At 44.2% G+C, this 20975-nt stretch overlaps 1 protein-coding gene across 1 annotated transcript in view; it reads right to left on the bottom strand.

The window, feature by feature from the left end:
• Positions 1–1844: 1844 nt before the first annotated feature.
• Positions 1845–20975, bottom strand: part of lmbr1 (limb development membrane protein 1) — a 31235-nt gene continuing 12104 nt past the window's right edge. The window contains exons 6-17 of the mRNA XM_070985907.1: positions 18642–18768; positions 18248–18316; positions 18028–18092; positions 17671–17743; positions 13925–14014; positions 12734–12810; positions 12149–12226; positions 7549–7622; positions 7198–7288; positions 6481–6547; positions 3583–3744; positions 1845–3080 (exon numbers count right to left, since the gene is read on the bottom strand). Coding sequence (XP_070842008.1) covers positions 2995–3080; positions 3583–3744; positions 6481–6547; positions 7198–7288; positions 7549–7622; positions 12149–12226; positions 12734–12810; positions 13925–14014; positions 17671–17743; positions 18028–18092; positions 18248–18316; positions 18642–18768 — 1059 coding nt within the window. The 3' untranslated portion in view covers positions 1845–2994. The remainder of the gene's footprint in view (positions 3081–3582; positions 3745–6480; positions 6548–7197; positions 7289–7548; positions 7623–12148; positions 12227–12733; positions 12811–13924; positions 14015–17670; positions 17744–18027; positions 18093–18247; positions 18317–18641; positions 18769–20975) is intronic.

A 20975-nucleotide genomic window follows, 5' to 3' on the forward strand; every position in this document is an offset into this window, starting at 1 on the left:
GAAATTGAAAAAGCATATTTCCCAAAATGCCGCACGGCTCCTTCAGCTCGTGCGTCAGTCGGTGCTGATGTGCAGGATGTCACACTGACAAATGGAAACATGTTCACGAAGCATTTTTCTAGTTTTATTTGCAAACACACAAACATCAAAAATAACAAAACGTACGTTTAGCAAACTGAGAAATTGTAAAAAAATACATTCACAAAACATGTACCAAAAATGACATGCAGAGACCGACTGACAGACGGACAGAAAAAAAAGCTGCTTCACTTACTGTAAAGGCCAACTCTCACCTTTTGAAACCCCCACACAACACAGAGATGTACTGTAAAGGCAACCAGAAAAGCTTGCTTGAATAGAAAGTGGCCCTTCGGATTCTGACCTCAGAAGCTCACGTGAGGAGCATGATGGTGATGTTTTATTAGAGGTGAGACTCTTCCCTGCTCCGCATCGCAGAGCCCGGTGTTACCACAGTCTGCAGCTGAGTGGACGTATGCACAGCTATGATGGAGCTGGAGGGAAAAGTCCACCTCAAGCCATTAGAGTTAATGTAGTTCACACAGTAAAGCCATAAATTTTACTTTCAATAATTCACCCAGCAGTTAAAATTCTCTCGTCAATATACAGTATCATACTTTTTACTTTGCCAAATCAGTTTGGGCTGTATTTGATTCTTGATAACGCCAATAAAAGCTGCAGACACGCACTAAACAAATGAAATGGCACCCAGCGTACCAGAAAATGTACCAGATGTTTCTGCTGGTAAGAATTGGGATAAACCTGCACGCTTTAAATTCCATCTTTCAGAATCACACTTTGGGTTTGGGATGTGAGAGCCGTTTTTTTTATATATATATATATATATATATATATATGTAGGTCATCCTTTACAAAACATTCTCAGGTCCAGTTTGCTCATGTGAGAAGATGGCTTCAGCATGAGTTTTGTGATTGAGAGTTGCAAAGTGTTCTTTAAATCCAGTCTTTGTAATGTAGCATCAACCAATGGCAGACAGCTTTGATGTAAAACATTCCCTGCTCTAAGAAAGACACGTTTCAAATGCATAAAGTAAAATTTCCTTCATTCCTTTTGTCGTCATCATGAAAACGCACGACATCTATAACCCCATAAAAACAACCTAATTCAATCAATCAGCCCTATCCTGGCAAGTGCTCAAGTTTCATGGGTAATGAATGAATCTCAAAATGGAGCCTGTCACTACATAAGAGCTACTGTGACAACATTCATAGCAAAAGCAACGTGTATGATCTATCCGGCTGGCTTCAGACTAGAAACTCGGTGGCGTATAGGGGATCACAGTGGAACTGTCTAGACAATGTACATGTACACACATGTACATGCATATAAACAAACAACACAGAACAAGAAACAACCTTAACATTGAGCCTGCGAGACGCTTGTCGTTTAAGGCATTTAAGGTGGTTCTGGAGACAAAGAACATCACAGTTCAGAAGATTATGCAGCAATACAACAACATGTAAATGGGGCCTGAGTCACCAAGTCTTTCTACTGGCTGCAAAGTTGCACATTTTTCACTCATGCATTCTGTACGTGAAGACTGTTACAGGTTTGCATTAGATTTAGGTGTTTGTAAAAAAAAAAATATATGTACAACAAAATACAGGTAGCTTAGTGAGTCAGACCCTCCATGAGCTCAATGAGAGCTCAATATTTACATCCAAATAATGCAAAAGAGGTATGAAACACAATATAATATGTACATGTAAATACAACATTTACAAAAATGTCAAAAGAAAACTGACAAATCTTCCTGTGTGCCCTGTGAATTTAAAGTAGATCCTTTTTTTTTTTTTTTTTTTTTGGTGGGGGGGTAAGCAAAAATGTGATGACATTTTCTAACCATGTGCATAATAAAATTTCAGGAAATTCAACCACAGGATCAGCCCCAAATGCACGGAAGCACCCTGCTCAGCGGAGCTGAAGCGGATACAACTCCCATATAATTTCCCATTTGTAGAGGAGCTCAAATCTAGAGCACCTAAAAAAAAAAAAAGTTCTTACCCTACTTCATTCAAACGAATGACATCATCAATAAAGTTAAAGCGCACTTGAGTAAAGCCAAATAAAAAGGGAAATGACAGCAGGAGTGCTAAAATCTGAGGCCCATCAGTGACGACAGCGCCGCTGCATATCATGTGACTTGTGCCGCCGTGCTCTTTCATGTACTGGCTGTGATGAGTGTGAATAAATGACTTCTTTCATGCTTCACAAAGGTTTTGTTATTTTCACATTTTGACCTTTAAACAAATCAAAAATGACAAATGGACACCTTATCATGCCTGTTTCAGTTCACATTACAATCAAAGACCAATGATTAGAGACCAGAAACTGCAAATGCACCATGTATCACTGACACCGATTACCGCGTACTGACACTGAAAATGACTGAGTCTAACTGGGTTTTTTTTTGTTTTTTTGTTTTTTTTTGGGGGGGGGGGGGGGGTCTATTTACTACACTGAGTACAGAGGAACCCACTACCTTTTAGTTTGATGTAAGACAAGGTGCATTGTTTCACCTGCTGTACTCTCTTGCTTTTGTCTAGTGCAGCAGTGAGGAGGCTGTAGTAGGAAAACTAGTAGCGATGCTGGGGGGAGGAAGAGTGCCCCTGAAGCAAGAAATGGGTGGTTTAAAGTCACAGTCGCGGTTGAGGTCAACATCAAGGTCACTGCAGTGATGCCAGTCTATTTCACTCCTCGGTCTCATCCCTGGCTCCGTCCCAGCTTCCATCCGAGACGCAGAGGATGGAATGTCACGAAGCTAAATTGCTCTCAGCCTCCATTTGCAGCATCCGTCAGACACTGCCTGGGTTTATTAAGTCCCTTCCAATCCCTTTCACCTTTCAGCAGTCAGGCCGGACTGTCGAAATCTCCCTTTGGCTGTGCTAAGGTGTGTGTATGTACGTGTGTGTGTATGCGTGTGTGTATGTGTGTGTGTTGATCTATCGTCCCTTTCACAGAGTTTTCTGATGCCCGTTGGCCGAGAGCTTCCCAGATTCAGGGTCTGTTGGGCTGTTTGACAGTTGCAATTTATCCAGACCTGGGCAGGGGGAGATAAGGGAGAGAAATCTCATTAAAAAGCCTCAGACTTTCACTTAGACAGAGGTATTGATGTGCTTTTTTCCCCCTCAGTGCCTCTGCTGACATTTTCTAACCCTATCCCACCCTGTGTATCAAACATCCAGGGCCTGTCACCACAAGCCTTTGAGACTAGCCCCATCCTCTGTCACATGTCAGTCCCGCAGCACATTGGATCTCGCTGCAATTTCTTCCATTTTGTCACTGCAGGTCGTGCCGCCTGAGAGAAATAAACACTATCTCCCTCCAAAGCCGCAGAGCAGGGTGGTGCTGTCACTGTTAAGACCAAACCTTTTGCAGAGTTGGAATGAAATTGAGTAGTCAAAGTTTTATTATGAAAGAGATTGCTTTATATTCTACAGCACGTCCAGCGCAGCACCGGCAGGACGCTGATTTTGTTGTTGTGTATTCACAGCTGCTGTTAGAAACCCTCAGGATACATAAAAATAAATAGATAAATTTACCTAAGGCCTTCAGAAGCTCCTCCCGCACTGCTGAGGTGAATTTTCGCACAAGACAGAGCGTCGTCACGACCGCAAACAGCAGATTGTATGAAAGGACGATGTAAAAGTTTCCCAGCCAATTAAACCTCCCGAAGTCTCCCAAGAGATCGAACCTGGTGATGCCTGTGAAGGGCAGAGATACAAGTCAAATAACTGGGTTAGAAAGCAAGTTGACACTCACACAACACAATTGCTATTTCGGTTTGACATTCTGTCTGCAGTTAAGGCTCTTTGGACAGTGTCTCTCTCCAGTGGTTCTTCCATAGCATCACCTGTACCTGTCCACCTGAGAGCCACTGAGCTAACAACGTATCTAATTCAAACTATAAACAAGCGCAAACTTGCAAGTTGCACAATTCCAACTCAAGAACAGAGATACTCCTGAAAGAAACATGCACTTGTTTTCAGTGTCTTTACCTTTTAGCCTTAACATAAATACGCCGTCATGCAACACCGTCATCAAAACGCGACACATTTCTGCATGTTATTGGATGGAGACTAAAACAAATCCACAAACAAACACTGATCCACTGCACTGCAAAGTTTCTGCTTGTTTTCATCACTTGACTGTGTCTTGGTTTGCGGCATTGTAAGGACCGTTCCCTGTGGAATATGAAAGGATGGCTGACTAAGTATAGCAGCAAAGGTGGTATGCAGGTGGATTTCATCTCTCTCCCAGGACCTTCAGACAGAGATAAAGGAGTGGTTTCTCCTGCAGGCTCCTCTTAGCTCCACACTGCTACACCATTTTCAAACCATCTGTCACTGATGGTTGCAGCGAGCTGATTGCAAGCTGCCTGGAAAGCCATCAACACCCTATTGTTCTCCTGCTTAGCCAATCCGGGTGTTCCTACTCTCTAGGACGGGCTGCCTGGGCCATCCAGTATCGGGACATAATTAAGCTTTCACTAATCTGATGTGTACAATTGTATATAATGTTACTAAGTGTATTTGGCTTTTTTCAGATGTTAATTTTGCACACAGCACTGACCACAGAAATGACTGCGTCAATATGTTAAATCTGTGCCCCACAATCATTTTCTATTTCAGTATGCAGAAATGATATTCAGATGTGGCAGCGCGGAGATGCACAAGTCTATATACATTCTACTTCTCCTGTAACATCTTCACAACCTCTGTCGTCAATTAGACCGGGCAATCGATTCAGTGTCTGGAGAGATGTATTTACAGCCACAGTAAGCAGTTTGCAAGCATCAAGGACCTTTAACAAAATTGCCTGTGAAGAGACAGGGAGAGAGATGATGGAGACCCCAGTCAATAGAGCTTGCCACTGTGGTCTGGCTACATCTGTTTCTAATGCCAAAGGTTTTGATCTTGGTTTGGTAATTTGAGAAAATCTAATTGGGGGTAAAAAGATGCTTGGCATTTGAAATGTCAGGGGTACGGTAGCACAGTTGGACACATTAGCATGCAGCCGGTCATACATCCAAGACGCATTATGCCAGATTCATCACTGTCGTGTGACAGTGGGATCATTTTCCATGTGTGTGAGCAACACTTAATATGTGAGGCGTCTGGTGTTAAAGGTAAAAGGCACATCTCTGAGAGTGGCTCTCAAAAAGGAGCAACGAGCCATCTTACTGGATTTTGCTGTCAGGTGGGGGCTGAGGTGATTTAAGAGATTTAAGAATCTGTGTTTTATTAAATTCTGTTACTTTCTGTTTCTACAGACCTGCTCATTTACACATCCAGCAGGTACATGTGGAGTCGTGTTTCTGCCCACCTGATAAATCTAACTTCACTCTGTTTTAGCTCCATTTTTGGTCTCTACCAATTTCTGAGGGGAACATCTGACTCGAGCTGCTAAACGCTCCACTCTGTCCTCTGGCATATTTTTTCATTGTGGTACACTTCCCCACTCTCTCGTACGGTGCATGTTTCCCACACCGACGCACAAAAAACACCTCATGTCAACACACAAAACCCTGTCTTGTCTCTTAACATCTCACTTTGTCACACTCGACTCTCCGCGTCTTTTTCTTTTGCTGGGAGGCCTTTTCTCTTCAACTCTGTCTCATGCATTTATTCCTTTTTATCTATTCAGCGTCACAAAGCAGAACCTGTTGATATTTTGTAAAGCTCCCAATGAGTCACTGTATGCTCACTCCGTCCCATTTTCCCACTCTGTTGGTCTCTCTCACACACACTCAAACACACACACAGAGTAGTGCTATTTGAACAGCTGTGCTCTGCACTCTGCATGTTTATTAGTGCCATTGTGATGCTGCTACTCCTGTCATTTTTACCCCTTCACCCCGCACTCCTTTCGAATGTCACTATGGGAAACTATAGGAGAATTCAACTCGCTAACCTTAACGGTCTGCCGTTGGTGGCGGCACTGTAAACTTTTGTGGGAGAGGGTCATTTATGCTTTCTGTTTGTTCAACCTACACTTCTCTTTGTTTGACATTATGGGAAATACCCTTATTCTCTTTCTTGCTGAGAGTTAGGTGAGAAGTTTGACTCTGTGCGCTAAATGTCAAGCTACAGCCAACAGCTGGTTAGATTAGCTTAGCAGAACGACTTGAAACGGGGGAAAACAGCTGGCTCTGTCCAAAGGCTGCAAAATGGATTAACCAGCACCACTAAAGCTGCTACATGCTACGTCTTACTTGTTTAATCCACAGAAAACCCTAAGTGTAAAAATTATATGTTGCTGTGTTATTGAAATTATTTTTAAAGTAACTAGCTTCACATTTAACGCAGAGATCGAGTGTGGAAAGAGAATATGCCGATTTCCCAAAATGTCCAACTGTTGCTTTAAATACTTAACCTGTACGCAGGCTAGGTGTGCCCACACTCACTAACCAACAGGCAAACACGCACACCTGTACTCACCTAGAGTTCTGGACATCACTGGCAGGGCAGAACTCAGGACCAGGATGGACACACAGCAACCAATGATCTACAAATTAGAACAGAGGATCAAACTTCACATCTCTCAAGCACATATATGACAGTGAGGGGACGGACGGACGGACTCTGAGACGTGTTGAGGAAAAAAAAGCAACCATTGCAAACATTTTCAGCCATGATGTGCCCACACATATGCACACACCACTTGATGTTAAATTGGTTCCACTTATTGTACAATTTGTACCTCTGAAGTTGCTCATTACCAGGTTCCCTCTGTTGTCCTTTCAAGCCCTTTCACTGAGCGTCATGGCTAGTTAACAAGCCTCACCACTCCCAAACTCATTACCAAGTGAATGGGTGCCACTATGGGCCAAACAGAGCACACATCCTCCACCCCCCACCCCCCGAAGAAAAACCCCACTCTCCCTCTGATGTACAAGAAAGGAGCTTGCACTTTGCCAGTGTTTGCGCAACCCACAAACAAATATTGGACAGATCAACTAAAGCCACCGAGGGGCCATGAGGAAAACATTAGTGAGCAGTAGGAGTTCGGGGTGGAGAGGAAGGCGTGAGAGAGGAAGGGGACAAAAACAGGAAATAGATGAAACGCAGGGGGTCTCAAACACATCAGGAGCAATCTCAGCACCCTTGCCCCCACTTCACCCCACACCCAACCTTCCCATCCCATCCCATCTTTACCGTTGTCATGGTTGTGTCATCCTTCCTGGGAGTGAGAACCTCAAAGACTCGCAGGCTGTAGAAGCCAACGACAGAGGACACCATCAAATAGCTGTGCAGCGATCAATCAAGGACCAAATGCAAAACAGCTTCATTGAGTCATTTTTTTCCAAGTATCCCAAGTCTGTACCTTTTCAGCTACAATAAAAGGTGACGAAGCAGCACAACAGGTCATCCGGAAGATGTCCGGCTGAACTATGTCCTGAGTAAACAAAGCTGGCTTGACAGTGTTGCTCTTGGCCACGGAGCATGCTACTTCAGCCACAGACAAAAGGGAAGGTGTGCGTGGCGGGGGTGTCACTGAAAGGATACAACATGAGGATGATCTCCAGCGCCGCCTGAGCCACGCCAAACGTGGACAGAGAGGTGTTCCCGATGCCTCGGTCCTGAAAGGTGGAAGACACAGACAGAACTGGGTTATTCAATGTCATCACACACCGATCTTATATAAACACATCACAAATAAAAAAAGAAAATGGGAAACGACGGCACTGCAGGCAGTTGCACACACATGCAATTACAGAAATCCTGCAAAGTAAGTACGCAGTGCATGAAGAATTTCCCCACTTGAGAAAGACAGAATCAAATTGGCTAAGTAATGAATGGAACAAGATGAAAGAGGCTCTTTTCAAATCACTGTCGATCATACAATATGTGAACAGGTGTTCAAACAAAAACGGCACATTGCTTACGGTAAGAAGAGTGTACAGGCTGAAAGCACGCCAAAAACATAAAAACAACAAAACAAATACTTCAGCAAACACACAAGGCGTACCCCTCCACCCCCCCTCCAACCCCTAAACCTCTAAGGCCTTTTGAAACTGGAGCAGGAAAAAGACATACATCGACATGCGCTGCACATACCAAACATCTGTGTTGTCAAATGATAAATATTTGCTTTTGTCGGACTTGGCACCAGGCTTGATCCTCCAAAGGATCAGCGTATTGTGTGGGGCACCTACAGTACTATACATTATGTCCACAAGAGGTGACCATAGATTGCTCACTTTAAACTAGTCATGCATTAGAAAAAATACTTATTTACAGGTCTAAGTTGCTTTAAAACGGCCTAAAGCTACATATTCAGATAACTGTACGCAGATGCATGAAGTATATGCTTACAACTGCACAGTATATTCCCAATCACTGTACAGTAAACAATACTCCTGTCATGCTGGATATACTGAATGTACAGTTTATTTGTAAAGCAATTCAAATATAGCACCTATCCACACCAATGCATGATATCTACAGTGTGCACTGTGCATATATATTCTTGCCATGGCAATAAATGTTACCAATGCACACTATAGAGTATGGTCCTAGTTTTAAGTGTACCGTTTATTTCTTTTACTGTATTTTATTTCTTTCGGATCCAACTTCAGTGTCCTTGGCTCGATTTGTTTTGTAAAAAAGCCTGAAGAAAAAAGGAAAGCCTGGCAGGTTGTTTCATGCCTTTTTATGCAACTGTCATCCCTGGGAGCTTACTGCAGAGCCATGGTGCAGTGCTCTTTCTCTCTTACACGGGGAATTAGCAGACAGCATCTGATGTAATTTATTAATGGAGGGAGGGCGGGCATGCATTAAGATTGTGTGTGTGTGTGTGTGTGTGTGTGTGTGCGCGCACTCGCTATATGCGTGTATGTGCGCGCTCAGGACAGCTAGCTTTCACAGTACGCCTCCTTTCAACTCTTACTTCTTTTCATTTCAGTAGCAGGAAGGGTGATGGAGTGTGTGTTTGTGTGTGTCAAAGAGAGGGAGGGGTCGGCGGGGGGGGCGGGCTGGTAGATTCGTCTGTGCTGCCTGCCATGGCTCTTTCAGCAGAGACGTTGCATACGTTGCTTGTGAGATTAACACCTCGCAATACCTGTGCGCTGGCAAGGTCATCAGCACTGTACGAACACGCACAACTGTGCCTCATGTCCTGAACATTTGACCCCAGGTGGGTTTCCTCGGTAATGCTACCATATTTTAAAAACCTAATTTATTTAAACATAGAAAAAGAAGGCAACCAACAGACATCCTTTACATAGTTAGAACTATTTCACACTACCTCGCCCACCTAACCCTTATCCAGATAATTCCCCCGGCTATCACATTTCTAACGAGTAGGAGAAAGAAGCAGCCATAAAAACACAGTAAATGTAATATATAGAGGTGCTATGAACGTAAGGTACACAGTTCTGGAAATGCTAGGATGTCTGAGTGGGAACCACCACTTACTTTACACTGTTCTTTCAGATGGAGGCTCTGGTTTTGACCAACAGACTACCCCCCCCCCCCCCCCCCCCCCACACACACACACCAAAATGTTCTGCGCCTACAGTATATTGAAAGCTTTGTCTTACAAAGACAAACCTGCGACACTGACGCCATGAATGTATCACAGAAACTGGCGAGCACGTTCCAAGATGGCGCTCCATCGCTACGTTTTGTCACAGCCCATAGAGGATACGAACTGAAGTCTTTATGACTCCCTCTGGCTGTAGTAGATCAAATTGTACAAACAGTTATTCTGAGGTGTTTGTGAAGTAAAATCTTTGTTTCACAGCTGTTCCTTTTCTAATGACTGTGTAACGGAAAAGATCTACCCAAACCTCCCCATAGCCCGCCGCTGGCCCTGTGGGCACTGATGACGACCCGTATTGCGACAAATCAACAACAGACCCAATTTTAAAGAGGCAACAAACGCAAAGATCATCCTACAGACGGCTATAATTCAAACTGACATCAGTGCACGTGTCAGTCAAGAACAACGGCAGGTTTATCTTCTACATGGTTCAAAGACTGCCAAGGGTTTCTAATCAGTTTCTGGAAACCCTGGAGAATAACAATGAAGTCCAAATTAATTTAGTATTTACTGTTGCTGTAAATGTAGAGGGCGGTAGTGTTGTTACAGATACATTAATCTATTCCTTAATACATTTCCTTCTGGATGTTAAATCAGAAGTGGGAGAGACTCCAAAAGCACATTTGGGCGTACTGTTTGCTCTGAAACCACCCATATTGTGACTGTATCTTTAATCATTAAGCAATTAAAGCGATGAGTTGTGCTAGCCATTCTTTCTGGCCATATTAGTTTCATGTATTTAATTCCACTTGCCACTTTCCTCTTGCCATAAAAACGTCAACATCATTTATCCAGTTTTTTTTTTAAGTAGAGCTCCTGACAATAATTGGCAAAGAGTGGAATAACGGTATTCCCACTGGTGCATTCACTCTCACTGTTAAGACCATCTTGTCAAATTGTTCCTTATTTCAGGAAATCAGTTTCCCATAATTGCTTTTAAATAATAACTGAGAGGTGCGATGGCGGTGCTGAGATATCTCAACCAATTTTCTCCCATTAAAGTTCACATTCGCTTACGGACAAAAGTTTAAAGTTCACAGCCAAGTGTGCGTGTGAGGGGAAGCTGGAAGGCGCTGTTGTGTAGCTCTGTGTGTGTGTTTAGAGAAGGGAAACTTTAGTGGGGTGAGGATTGCGGCCCAGTTGCAGCTAATTGTCCATTTTACAAAATACAGTGTCAAGTGTGGTTGCTACCAAAGAGAAGGGCCTGCAGTAACAATTTTATTGGTCCCTCTTAGTGCATGTTCATCAAGCTGTAAAACACTGTGTCCTTTGACAGAGGCAGCTCCAGTTCCCCTCCTCCTCCTCCTCCCTCTCCCTTGTTGTTTCTACTGTATCTCCTCCTCTCCATCCACCTGCTTCTCCTTCCTGCTCTTTCTCTTCCTCTTTACTTGCTCCTCATCATCCCTGCCCGTCCTCTGCTCTGTAAAGGCGATCGGGGCACTGCTCAGTATGCTAAGGACTACGGCGGGATGCTTAGCAGGAAAGGAAGACAAACATTGACAAGGCACTTCCATTGTGCCCCCCCCCTCCCAACAATCAGCGCATCGGGGCCTCATTTGACTTTCCCACAGTCTGAGTCTCTTTGCTCCGGCTGTACCTCCTCCAGACCTCAGACCAGCCGCTTTCTACTTCACTTTCTCTCCTCTGCGCTTATCTCCTTCCAGACTGTGTACAGGTTAACTGCGGGGGAATTTCTGCACTACGGGGGCAGAGAGTTTGAGAGCTGGAGGGTAAGGTTAACGGGGTGGATAGATGGATATCATATCAGTATCGATTGTTTTGGAGGACGAGACCTCCCCCCTTCCCTCGCAGTGCTGTGAGATCAGAGGTGTGGCATCCATCCAGCTTAAGAAACGCGTAAACCATTTAGTGGGGCCACGCTGTCAGGGAGGACAGCTTCAAGCTGCATGACAAGTGTAATTTGGGGGATTTTCTGGGATGCGTCATGCCAAGGAAAACATCTCTGCTCAATAAAATAATTGGAATGTCGAGGGCAGCTCTGTCAGTTGCCCGCGAGACGCAAAATGAAATGAGGGAGTAATAGGATACATTATGTTGCCCCCTCTCAGACAAGAATGCAACCACAAACGCACACGCATGCACGCACGCACATGCACCTCTGTCACTGCAGATGAGATGAGATGAGATAAGGAGTGCTTAAAACACATTGCACGTTAGGCGGAGATGAGAATCTCTGAGAGCCGTTCTGCACTCTGTTCGCCTGCCTCACAGTAAGAGCCCTTCACCTGGCCCTGTGTGCCTTTGGGAGGAAAAGCAGCTTATTCACACACCGTGGACTTGAGACACGCAGTGAGTTCACTGAATCTGCACGCTGCTGTGAAATGACTTTCAATGAGCTTCCAAAACAAAACCAGAGGCTCAAGGCTGGAGCCTGATTAACATCTGGCCGGGCCTTTTCTTCCACCGTGCATCTGAGCATGTCCGGAATTTGATTTATGTCTCCGACAGGAACATGGCAGGTCTGATAGGCAAGCTGTTCTGCAGTTTACATTCTGGGCGTGTACTGGTGTGTGTGTGTGTGTGTGTCGATGGTAGGCTTACCGTGGATCCCTTGGGCATGGCAGTCTCATCCACTAGAAGGTAAAGGATATTCAATGCCACCATAAGAACTGAGATTGTCTGCAGACGGAGAGGAAGATAAAGATTTGTTTACACACGGTATATTTAGAAAAAGATTGATCAAATCCTCAAAGTATCCGGCATCATGATATAATTGAATTGTGGGGGGCCTTGCTGATCCGTAAGTATGGTAAAGCATAATAACCATCTTGTGATTGTAAACTGTTCCAACATTAAGCTTCTCAAAGCCTGAACAATGTGGGGGTTGTTTGATGCACGTGCCATGCCTCTCACATGGCCTTTCTTGCCTTATCCAACAATATCAGACGGCATAAATAGTATTCCCACACTATAATCTGTTGAAAATCACAGTTATTGCAGGTGGCTATTCAGCATTGTCTTAAACAGCTATTAAACAAAAGTAGTTTCCACACCCAGACTGTGTGGGGAAACTGTGAGAGGACGGGGTTTGAGGTACAGGGTGTTAGTCCCAGTGGCCACCAGCCAGGCTGTGTACGCCATGAGTAAACAGTTTGGGCTTAATGATAGGTCAGTCCCAGCACTCACCGTTCCTGTAAGCAGGATCAGCATCACTATGGGATACAACAAGTTCTTCTCCCAACCTGATGCCTTCTTTCTTCGCTCTGAGAGGAAATGACAGCGAGACAAAACGTGAGGTTATTAGTCTTAAGAAATATATGTATAAGCAACTCTTTAATAAGAGCATTCAGAGATGAGCTGAACCCCTCCATGACAAACCACTTTCCACCACTGGTTAATTAATACGTTCATCAAAGACGAGCACTGAAACCTCAAGCCCTCTGGCTTTATTTCCAGGGTTTGCACAGCTCGGTTTGGTAAAACATATCGTGTGTGTGTGTGTGTGTGTGTGTGTGTGTGTGTGTGTGTGTGTGTGTATCAAACACTATCTCACATCTCACAGTAACCACCTCCCTCCAGGTAATATACATTTCATAAATTATAAATTGTGCTCTTCCTCTTTAATTAGCCACACTCATCATTGCCTTAATTAGTGGAAACGACAATAAATCCTGGATAAAAAGAAAAACAATATTAATTCTGTGATTTATATTTTGGTCAGAAGGTGTGTGTGTGTGCGCGTGTGGTGAGCAACTAATGTGCCTCGGTCTTCCATGCCAGATGAAACATTTCAAGTTTGTATCCTCCGTCTTCGTCTTATTTCAACAGCTCATCAGTCATGTTTGTAGACACTGTTGACAGCCCGCAGACCACATGGCACGATGTCGTCTGTTATGGACATCCACTGTCCCCTCACAATGTGCATCTGACTGCCCTCTAGTCCTTGCCATATTGACTTTCTTTCTGCATTTCCAACCTTGTTAGTCCTCCTTATTCTCAAAGTGCACCCACCCTGCCTGCCCGAGAAGTTTGCCAAGTGCACTTTATATGCACCATCCTTCTAAATTAATGACATCACTAAAAGGCTTGCTACAATATAAAGTTTGCATCTTGTCCAATATCCTAAGTGCCTTTGTGCTCTCCTCCCCCCAACCTGCTCCCCAAAAGGCTCAGGCCTCATTTATAATATCCTAAAATGGATGGAAAATTATCAGGCAGTTCTGGTCCAAGTCCAAATTAAGAAATTAAGGCAGACGGGGAGAACGCAGCTGCCTGTCAGCAATATGTAAAAAGCTAACTTCTTGGCATGTATTTCCATGGCAATTCAAGGTCTTAAGACAAAATATATCAGCCCTGTCGCACAATACAAATACTTACCCAATTTATTCCTCTGATTTCTAATATTGTCCAGTTCTTTGTTGAGCTGGTGAGTAAAGCTTCCTCGAGTGTAAGTGTGTGTGGACGATCCTGCGGAAAGAGAAACCAGTGAAATTAATGAAATCTGATGCACGATCAGATGTCGTCTGGGCTGCAACTGATGATCATTTTCACTATCGATAAATCTGCAGGTACATTTTTCAAAGAATGGATTAATCATTTGGTCTACGACATGTCAAAAATGTTCAGAGAGTCTTGTTTTGTCTGTCTGACATGTGCAATGACCAAAGTTATTCGATGGAAAATGATGGAAAGAAAAGGAGAAAACTGTCATATCTGAGAAGCTTGAACCAGAAAATGCTTGACTTGTTTGTTTGATCAATTAAAAAAAAAAAAATCATTTTTTGTCAATTAAATAATAGTTTCAGCTCTGAGGTCATTTAAACAAAAAACAACTGAAGCCCCACCTTTTTGACATGTGATGTGTGCATCTTAAGAAACTCTTCACTCAGTTGGAAACAGTGTTTTCAGACCTTTCTCATACACCAAACGCATCAAATCAGAAAAAATACAAGGTGAAGTGCTAATTAAGAGGATGTTAACTTCTCGCCGTGCTTGTCTTGCCTCAGCATATGGTATTTGACTTATCCTTATTAAGAAATCCCATCAAAACAAGTAATCCTTCTCAGAACATAACAATGTGATCTCAAACAAGTAAAAATAATCTCTTGTGTCAGGAGCTGTCTCGCACATGCCACAACTGGTTGAGCGGGCTGGAGAAGACAGCAAGGGATTCTCCAGGAAAACCACAAGGCCAGCTCATTTAAGGCTAATTTATCTATTTTACTCTGTTTTCCTTCCAGCTTCACGCACTAGTGTAGAGGCCCCTTGGAGCCAAAGTGGAAGAGTATCCATTTGCATCCCCTGGGGTGATTGGCAGATCAAGACCAATTAGTTCAGTGTTACACCGTTACTAGCGTGCAATAAAAATACCATCTTTCATCTTTGTTACAGGAGTGAAGGACCAATCACTTTGATCAAACCTTTTTCTTCCCTCTGTTATTACGACACGCCCTGTCTGGATGGGTTTAAGTAGGTAAGAGAGGTGAGATAGACGGGGAGAGAGAGAGAGTTAACACTGTTGTCTGTGCCCTCGCAGATACCTGTCCCAGGATCTAAGCAGGGGGAAGTTTGAACCCTCCGAGCAAATGCAGTCACAACACAACAGGAAATGTCAGGGACAGTTCAACAGCTCTTTTTCTCCAGAGACGAACTAGAAAACCCTGCCTCAGGGTAGCCAAATCTGCTCAGCCGCAAGTGAACTAATCTATCACCTTTGCGCATAACATATCCAAACACGGCCTTACCCGTCACTCGAGGAAGATAAATCATTGATCAAATGAATAGCAGGTCCTTAACAGCCATGAAAAACAGCAGATCTAACCAAAGACAAAGACACTATCATCACTTGTTCTGGGCTGGAGAGGAAAACGGTGAGAATTTCAGTTGCAGTATCCTCAATGACATCACTCCAAACCGAAGTTAAATATATCCCTCTTCTCCTTCTGCTGGCAGCATCAAGTAAAAGGCTGAGTTACAGCGAGGCAGAGATGCTGAGTGAGGCTTCTGGCAGCCAGGAAGGCCCGGAGTAATTCAATGTATCCTCTCCAACCTTCACCACAGTCGAAAAATTACGTCATCCACACATATGCTAAACACCATGCTGAGACAACAGAGGCACCGGCAAGGTCATTGTGCCGCATAGCATCTGGACAGGCGCTCTGCTGCTCTGCTATCAGCACATCAGGGTCTTGAGAGGGCAGTGTGGACAAGTGTGTGCGCCACACTGCCTGTGCTGCAGTATATTTGTGTACTCCAGTTACCAGATTGTACTTTTTGCAATAAGTTCTAAGCTAATAACCTGTTGAAATCACAAACACAGCGGTTCTTTGATTGGGCACAATTGGCAGGAATTAAGTAGAAGCCCCTTTTGCCCCTACAGCCTGAGCTCTTTGCAAACTATTGCATGATTCATAAGCACCACTGTGTATTTCCTTTTGTCATTTCTGCTTTATTGGAACAAGCAAATTTGAGCATATTTTGCTTGAAAAATAACTTATAAAATCACCTCTTTTATCTGGGATCTGTAGCTTTTGCAAAATTAAGGCTAAATATATTCAAAAGCAGTAAAGAAAGAATGTACGTGCACATCATTGTGCAAAAAAATAGTTTCTCGTAAGTGTTAGAAGCTTATCTGACATTTCACATTGCCATCATCATGCTCATCATACCCCTGACAAGGAAAACAGACACCCATGTCCAATCAGCCAATTTCAGCCATACCGCCTGATCTGCAAGATTTAAGACATCAACAATGCCATTACAAATGGGCAATTACATGTAGAGGAAGGACAACAAAGGGCCAGATGTGTAAATAAACACTGATGCATCAAGTGAAGTGGCTCAACAGTCCACATCTACAAACACAAACTGGGTAAGAGCATAATCTGTTAGAGGAGCTGGATGCGGAGCGGACGCAGGTGAAGCAAGAAGACAACATTGCTCGCCTCTGGAGTGTGTCCTGTGAACTGTTCCTGAACTGCCGTCTGCTCGGCGCTCGCTGCAGATCAAAGGAACGCAACTCCGGCCCGAGCGTGAACGTTGAGTGTGCGCACATACATACATTACGTGCATAAAAACGTTCACGTAAACATCCTCCGTCGCCTCTAATTCCCACCTTTTTAACAGGTAAAAGTGGGTTGCAGCTCGCCCTCTGTGCACACATTAACCACGGGGGTTTTTTTTGCCTCACAGAGGAGACCTGTAAAGATCAAACATGGTTGGAGATGATAAGGAACAGATTACAATTATTCTATCAGTTACTTCAAAGCAGGGCAGCGTGGAATGAGCCTTAAGGAACCATACGCATTGGTGGCAGTCTATGGAGGAGGTCGGCGTAGCATTCAAAAACATGCGCTATCAGGGAGCGATCTCCCTTACCTCCCTGGTTTGAAAGGACGCTCATCCTCTTCACTTACTCGCATCTGTACACTTGGTTGCGTGCTTGAGTTAATATTAAAGTAGGTTTTGGAGTTTGGCCCAAATACATCCTGCTTTTTGAGATCATTCAACGTCAAAGAAGGAATTTGGGAACACAGGGGGCTGGAACGTGAAAAGGAAATGCAGGCTGTGAAAAAATAACATCGTCGCCATCCTGAAACTCTTCAAACTTTTGCTTTGAGTCCAGAACAGCACCAGGCTCCTAGTGTCCTTTCAGAAGTCACCAAAAAGTCGCTTAGCCGAAAGTTCTTGCGAAAGATTTCATTTCCATCCCATTACCCAGGCTGCCATTCTAGGCCTGACATTAAATGAGGCAATCATTTCGCCAGCAGTGACAGAAGCACTGGAGTGTCTTAAATGGATCCTTAAAAACTTCCTAAACATAAAATATGGCCCTTGCCATTGTGGCTGCTTTGCCCTTTAGCAGAAAGTTATGAGAGTAGGACAGCGGTGGGGAAAGGCCAGTGTCGAGTGTGTGTGTGTGTGTGTGTGTGTGTGTGTGTGTGTGTGTGTGTGTGTGTGGATTTTTTGCCTCTGTCTGTGGGTATGAGAGTGTGTGCGTACGCCTGGCTGAATATTCAATGCTAATTGATTCCAGTGTGGCGCGCTCCATCACACCCAATAGGGCAGTCAACCCCTCCCCTCCCCTCCCCTATAATGTGCCAACACGTCTCCCACAGACATACCGTTTAATCTCCTCTGAAGGGCTTCCTCCTGCAAATGGATGCAGTAAATCTGCTCATCCAGGTCCTCCAGGATCTGAAGGGGAGGGAGCAGAGGAGGAAGAGATGAAATGGGTTATAATTAGGCCCAAAGTGGGACTGGAGAGATGGCAGATGGGAGGATGAGTTGGTGATGTATTTGTAGTCCTCTGTCGCTGTTGTAAATGGCCGACTGAGACAGACATCTTTCAGAACGGAGAAGCGAAGTGGCTTCAGATCTGAGTGGAACTGTGCAAGTTCAGTCTTTCAGAGAAAACTCCTAGCTTTAGATTTCTACTCACCAAACCATTTACAGAACAACCATAAGTAGAGATTACTTACTGTTGGCTTCACTAGTAACTGGCCCATGACAGTGAACATCCTGGACAAGCCCACAGGAGTGCACACTACATACGAGACAGAGAGCAGCGTGATCAGCGTGACTGTTTGACCACAACAAGGTGCCCGAATCCAGCAATGTTAGATTGATGCTACTCGAACACCACATCAGCAATGACATTTTGATTTTTCAGTGTGCATGTGAAAAAGTTAAATGGCTTACTGAGTAAAAGCAGTCCTCCCATCAGAGATATACAGGAGTAGAGGTATGGCAGGTAAAATTCCCAAAGATCTACAGAAAAAGCACACTCATTTCACGAAATGTAGACTTAAAAAGTTTAACGTTTTAGAAAATACACAAGAAACAGCTTAAGTATGCAACTCTGAGTAAAAATACTATTTATTTTTTTACATTTTGATTGTGGAGGGATTAAGATATATTGTGTTAATTTGAGTCACCCACGCTGTTACCCCGATTCCAGTTTTCATGCTAAGCTAAGCTAATCAAGCTTCATAGTTATTGCACAGACGAGAGCGGTATCAATCTTCTCATCTATTCTTTATAAATACAAGACATTTATAAAGTCTGAATGAGACAGAATCCTTTAAAAACGTACCGTAGAGTGACTCCATACTGGCTGCGTCATTGTCAATGAGCGCTGATGCCACCCACACAATGCCCAGGATGAGCAGAGCCAACAGGAAGAGCATCACAAAGGTCTCCAGAATACGCGCCTTAATGCCCTGACAGGAAAAGTACACAAGGAAGAAAGAAGTCTAATTAGAGATTGTTAACATGGTTGGAATCAGTATCATAATAAACATAAGGAATTTCTATCCACATACATCAAAAACACATTAACCAAAGTGATCTTCATTGCACTGAGCTGGGAGGTGATATTTCCCACATTTCATATGAGATTTTAGAACGCACATTCATTTTACAAGACATCTCCTTCCTGCCGCGCTCATATTAAACACCATCATTTCCATTCACAGCACACAAACATGACATAAACGCTCCCACGGACTCCTGTGTAAAACAGCTCTTTTATACACACATATTGCGGTCTATAAAGTGGGTCTAACGGGGGCTGGTGGTTGCAGAGGTGAAATTAAAAAGAGTAGGGAGGGTGGGGGGGTGCTGCTGTAAGGAGCATGAAGCCTGGCTGGGTCAGCTACTGTCTGCGATCAAGAGCAGGCCTCCCATCTGGGGCCGATTAGGAGCTCCCTTAGCACCACGGTCGTGTCCCAGGCCGCGCAGACGAGAGGGTTTTGGGGTAATTTGGGTTTTCCGGGTCACAAACTGCTGAGTGGTTAATAAAGTCCTCCTCTACCTGTTCACACAGTTTCCATCCCCCCACCCCTGCTGGAGAGCCGAGCTGTCTAGCACTGTAAGATAGATAGGCGTTCTCATACACAAGTCAGGTAGGCTACCAGGCATGGGATAACAAGGGCTCTCTGCTTTTGGAGCACTGCTTAAATTGGGTACATGTGAGCAATTTGTTACCAGCTAACATAATGGCTGTGCGGTTGCTGTTCAGTATTTGCCAACAGGTACATGACGGGGGTCTCTCTTTGAAAGTTCCCCCTGCTAATCAAGTCGCTTTATAGAATGGAAATGGTTTCAATTCTGCAGATTAGATCCGACAAGGCGTAAGTTTTTTCCCCAACACAGTTCATGATTGTCATCCAAACCACCTGTCCTTCAGCATTTCCACAGTGAACTCACTCTTCAGCTCTTTTACTCACACTTTCCTTGCATGTAAGCATTCATGGGTCACAGGTATATTTGGCAAAATGTCTACACGTTGTCACCGACCCACTCAGCCAATACTTTCGTTAGCGTTACAGAAATTTAAGCTCAATCTTATGTTCCACTCATTATCAGTGGTCAAAGTCCCCTGAAGCATCCTTTCGCTATCACTGAGCAGTCACTTGCCTCTCGCCTCCTGTTCTGCTCATATTCTGGTGAAGCCTCAGTGAGCGAGTGCAGAATTTTCTAGCACAACAGGGAGGACAGTGGGCAGGGTCTGGAGTGCCCCAGTGTGGCCAAGGTAGACACTGCAGCCACTCGACAGGTAATGTCAGAGGGGGTGAGTGGACCTTACTGAGTCTTTAGTTAGCAGGAGCCAACCTTAAAAGATCATAGTGGAATATTGTGAAGAAATATATAACATTAATAGATACATCACAGTGATGACAAACCTTAAGGGAATCATGTACACATATGTGACGTGCCGTTAACAACATTCACCCCTCAATGCAGATCAATACACTAAAAATATAGCCACAAATCTGACGTGGACGTTCAGTTCTGCTGACTGCCTCACACACTCTGAGCTCACTAGATGGAAGCTGCAATCAAGCAAGTCACAGCCCAGCTCAACGGGGCAGCGGGGAAAACTCTCAACACCGCCAAAATTAAAAAAAGAAAGAGAGAGACAGGAAGAGATGGAGAGCGATAGAGAGAAATAAAGAGAACAACAGGGAGAGGGAGAGAGAGAGAGAGAGAGAGAGAGAGAGAGAGAGAGAGTGGTGGAGGAGAGGAGTCAACGTCTGAGCGCATCTCATTCCCCAGAGGTAAGAGAGGTGAGAGAGGAATGCTTTCAGGGACTTCAGCCACGTCCCACACGCGCTCTCTTAAGGATGCATCAGGACAAGCAGAAGCCATGCAGGACGTGCGTCCGCTCAAGCGCACCAGTCCACCTTAACAAGCTGCCCATGCCATGCTGAAGGTGTATTCCCTTCAGATAGGTCTCTCAATCATTTATAAGGCTCAAATCATTACCCATTCAGATCATTTAGGGCAAAGGCAATGCTTGTCACCTCCCTTACTATCATTCCTGCCTCGCTGGAGGAACAATCCACCGTGTCAGACATGATTTGAGTGTGCAAGAGAAAGAGGACGCTGAGCTGTGAGCGCAAATTAGTTTCACTGATCCATCCAC

This window comes from Chaetodon trifascialis, chromosome 18, assembly GCF_039877785.1.
Source record: "Chaetodon trifascialis isolate fChaTrf1 chromosome 18, fChaTrf1.hap1, whole genome shotgun sequence".
NCBI lineage: Eukaryota > Metazoa > Chordata > Actinopteri > Chaetodontiformes > Chaetodontidae > Chaetodon > Chaetodon trifascialis.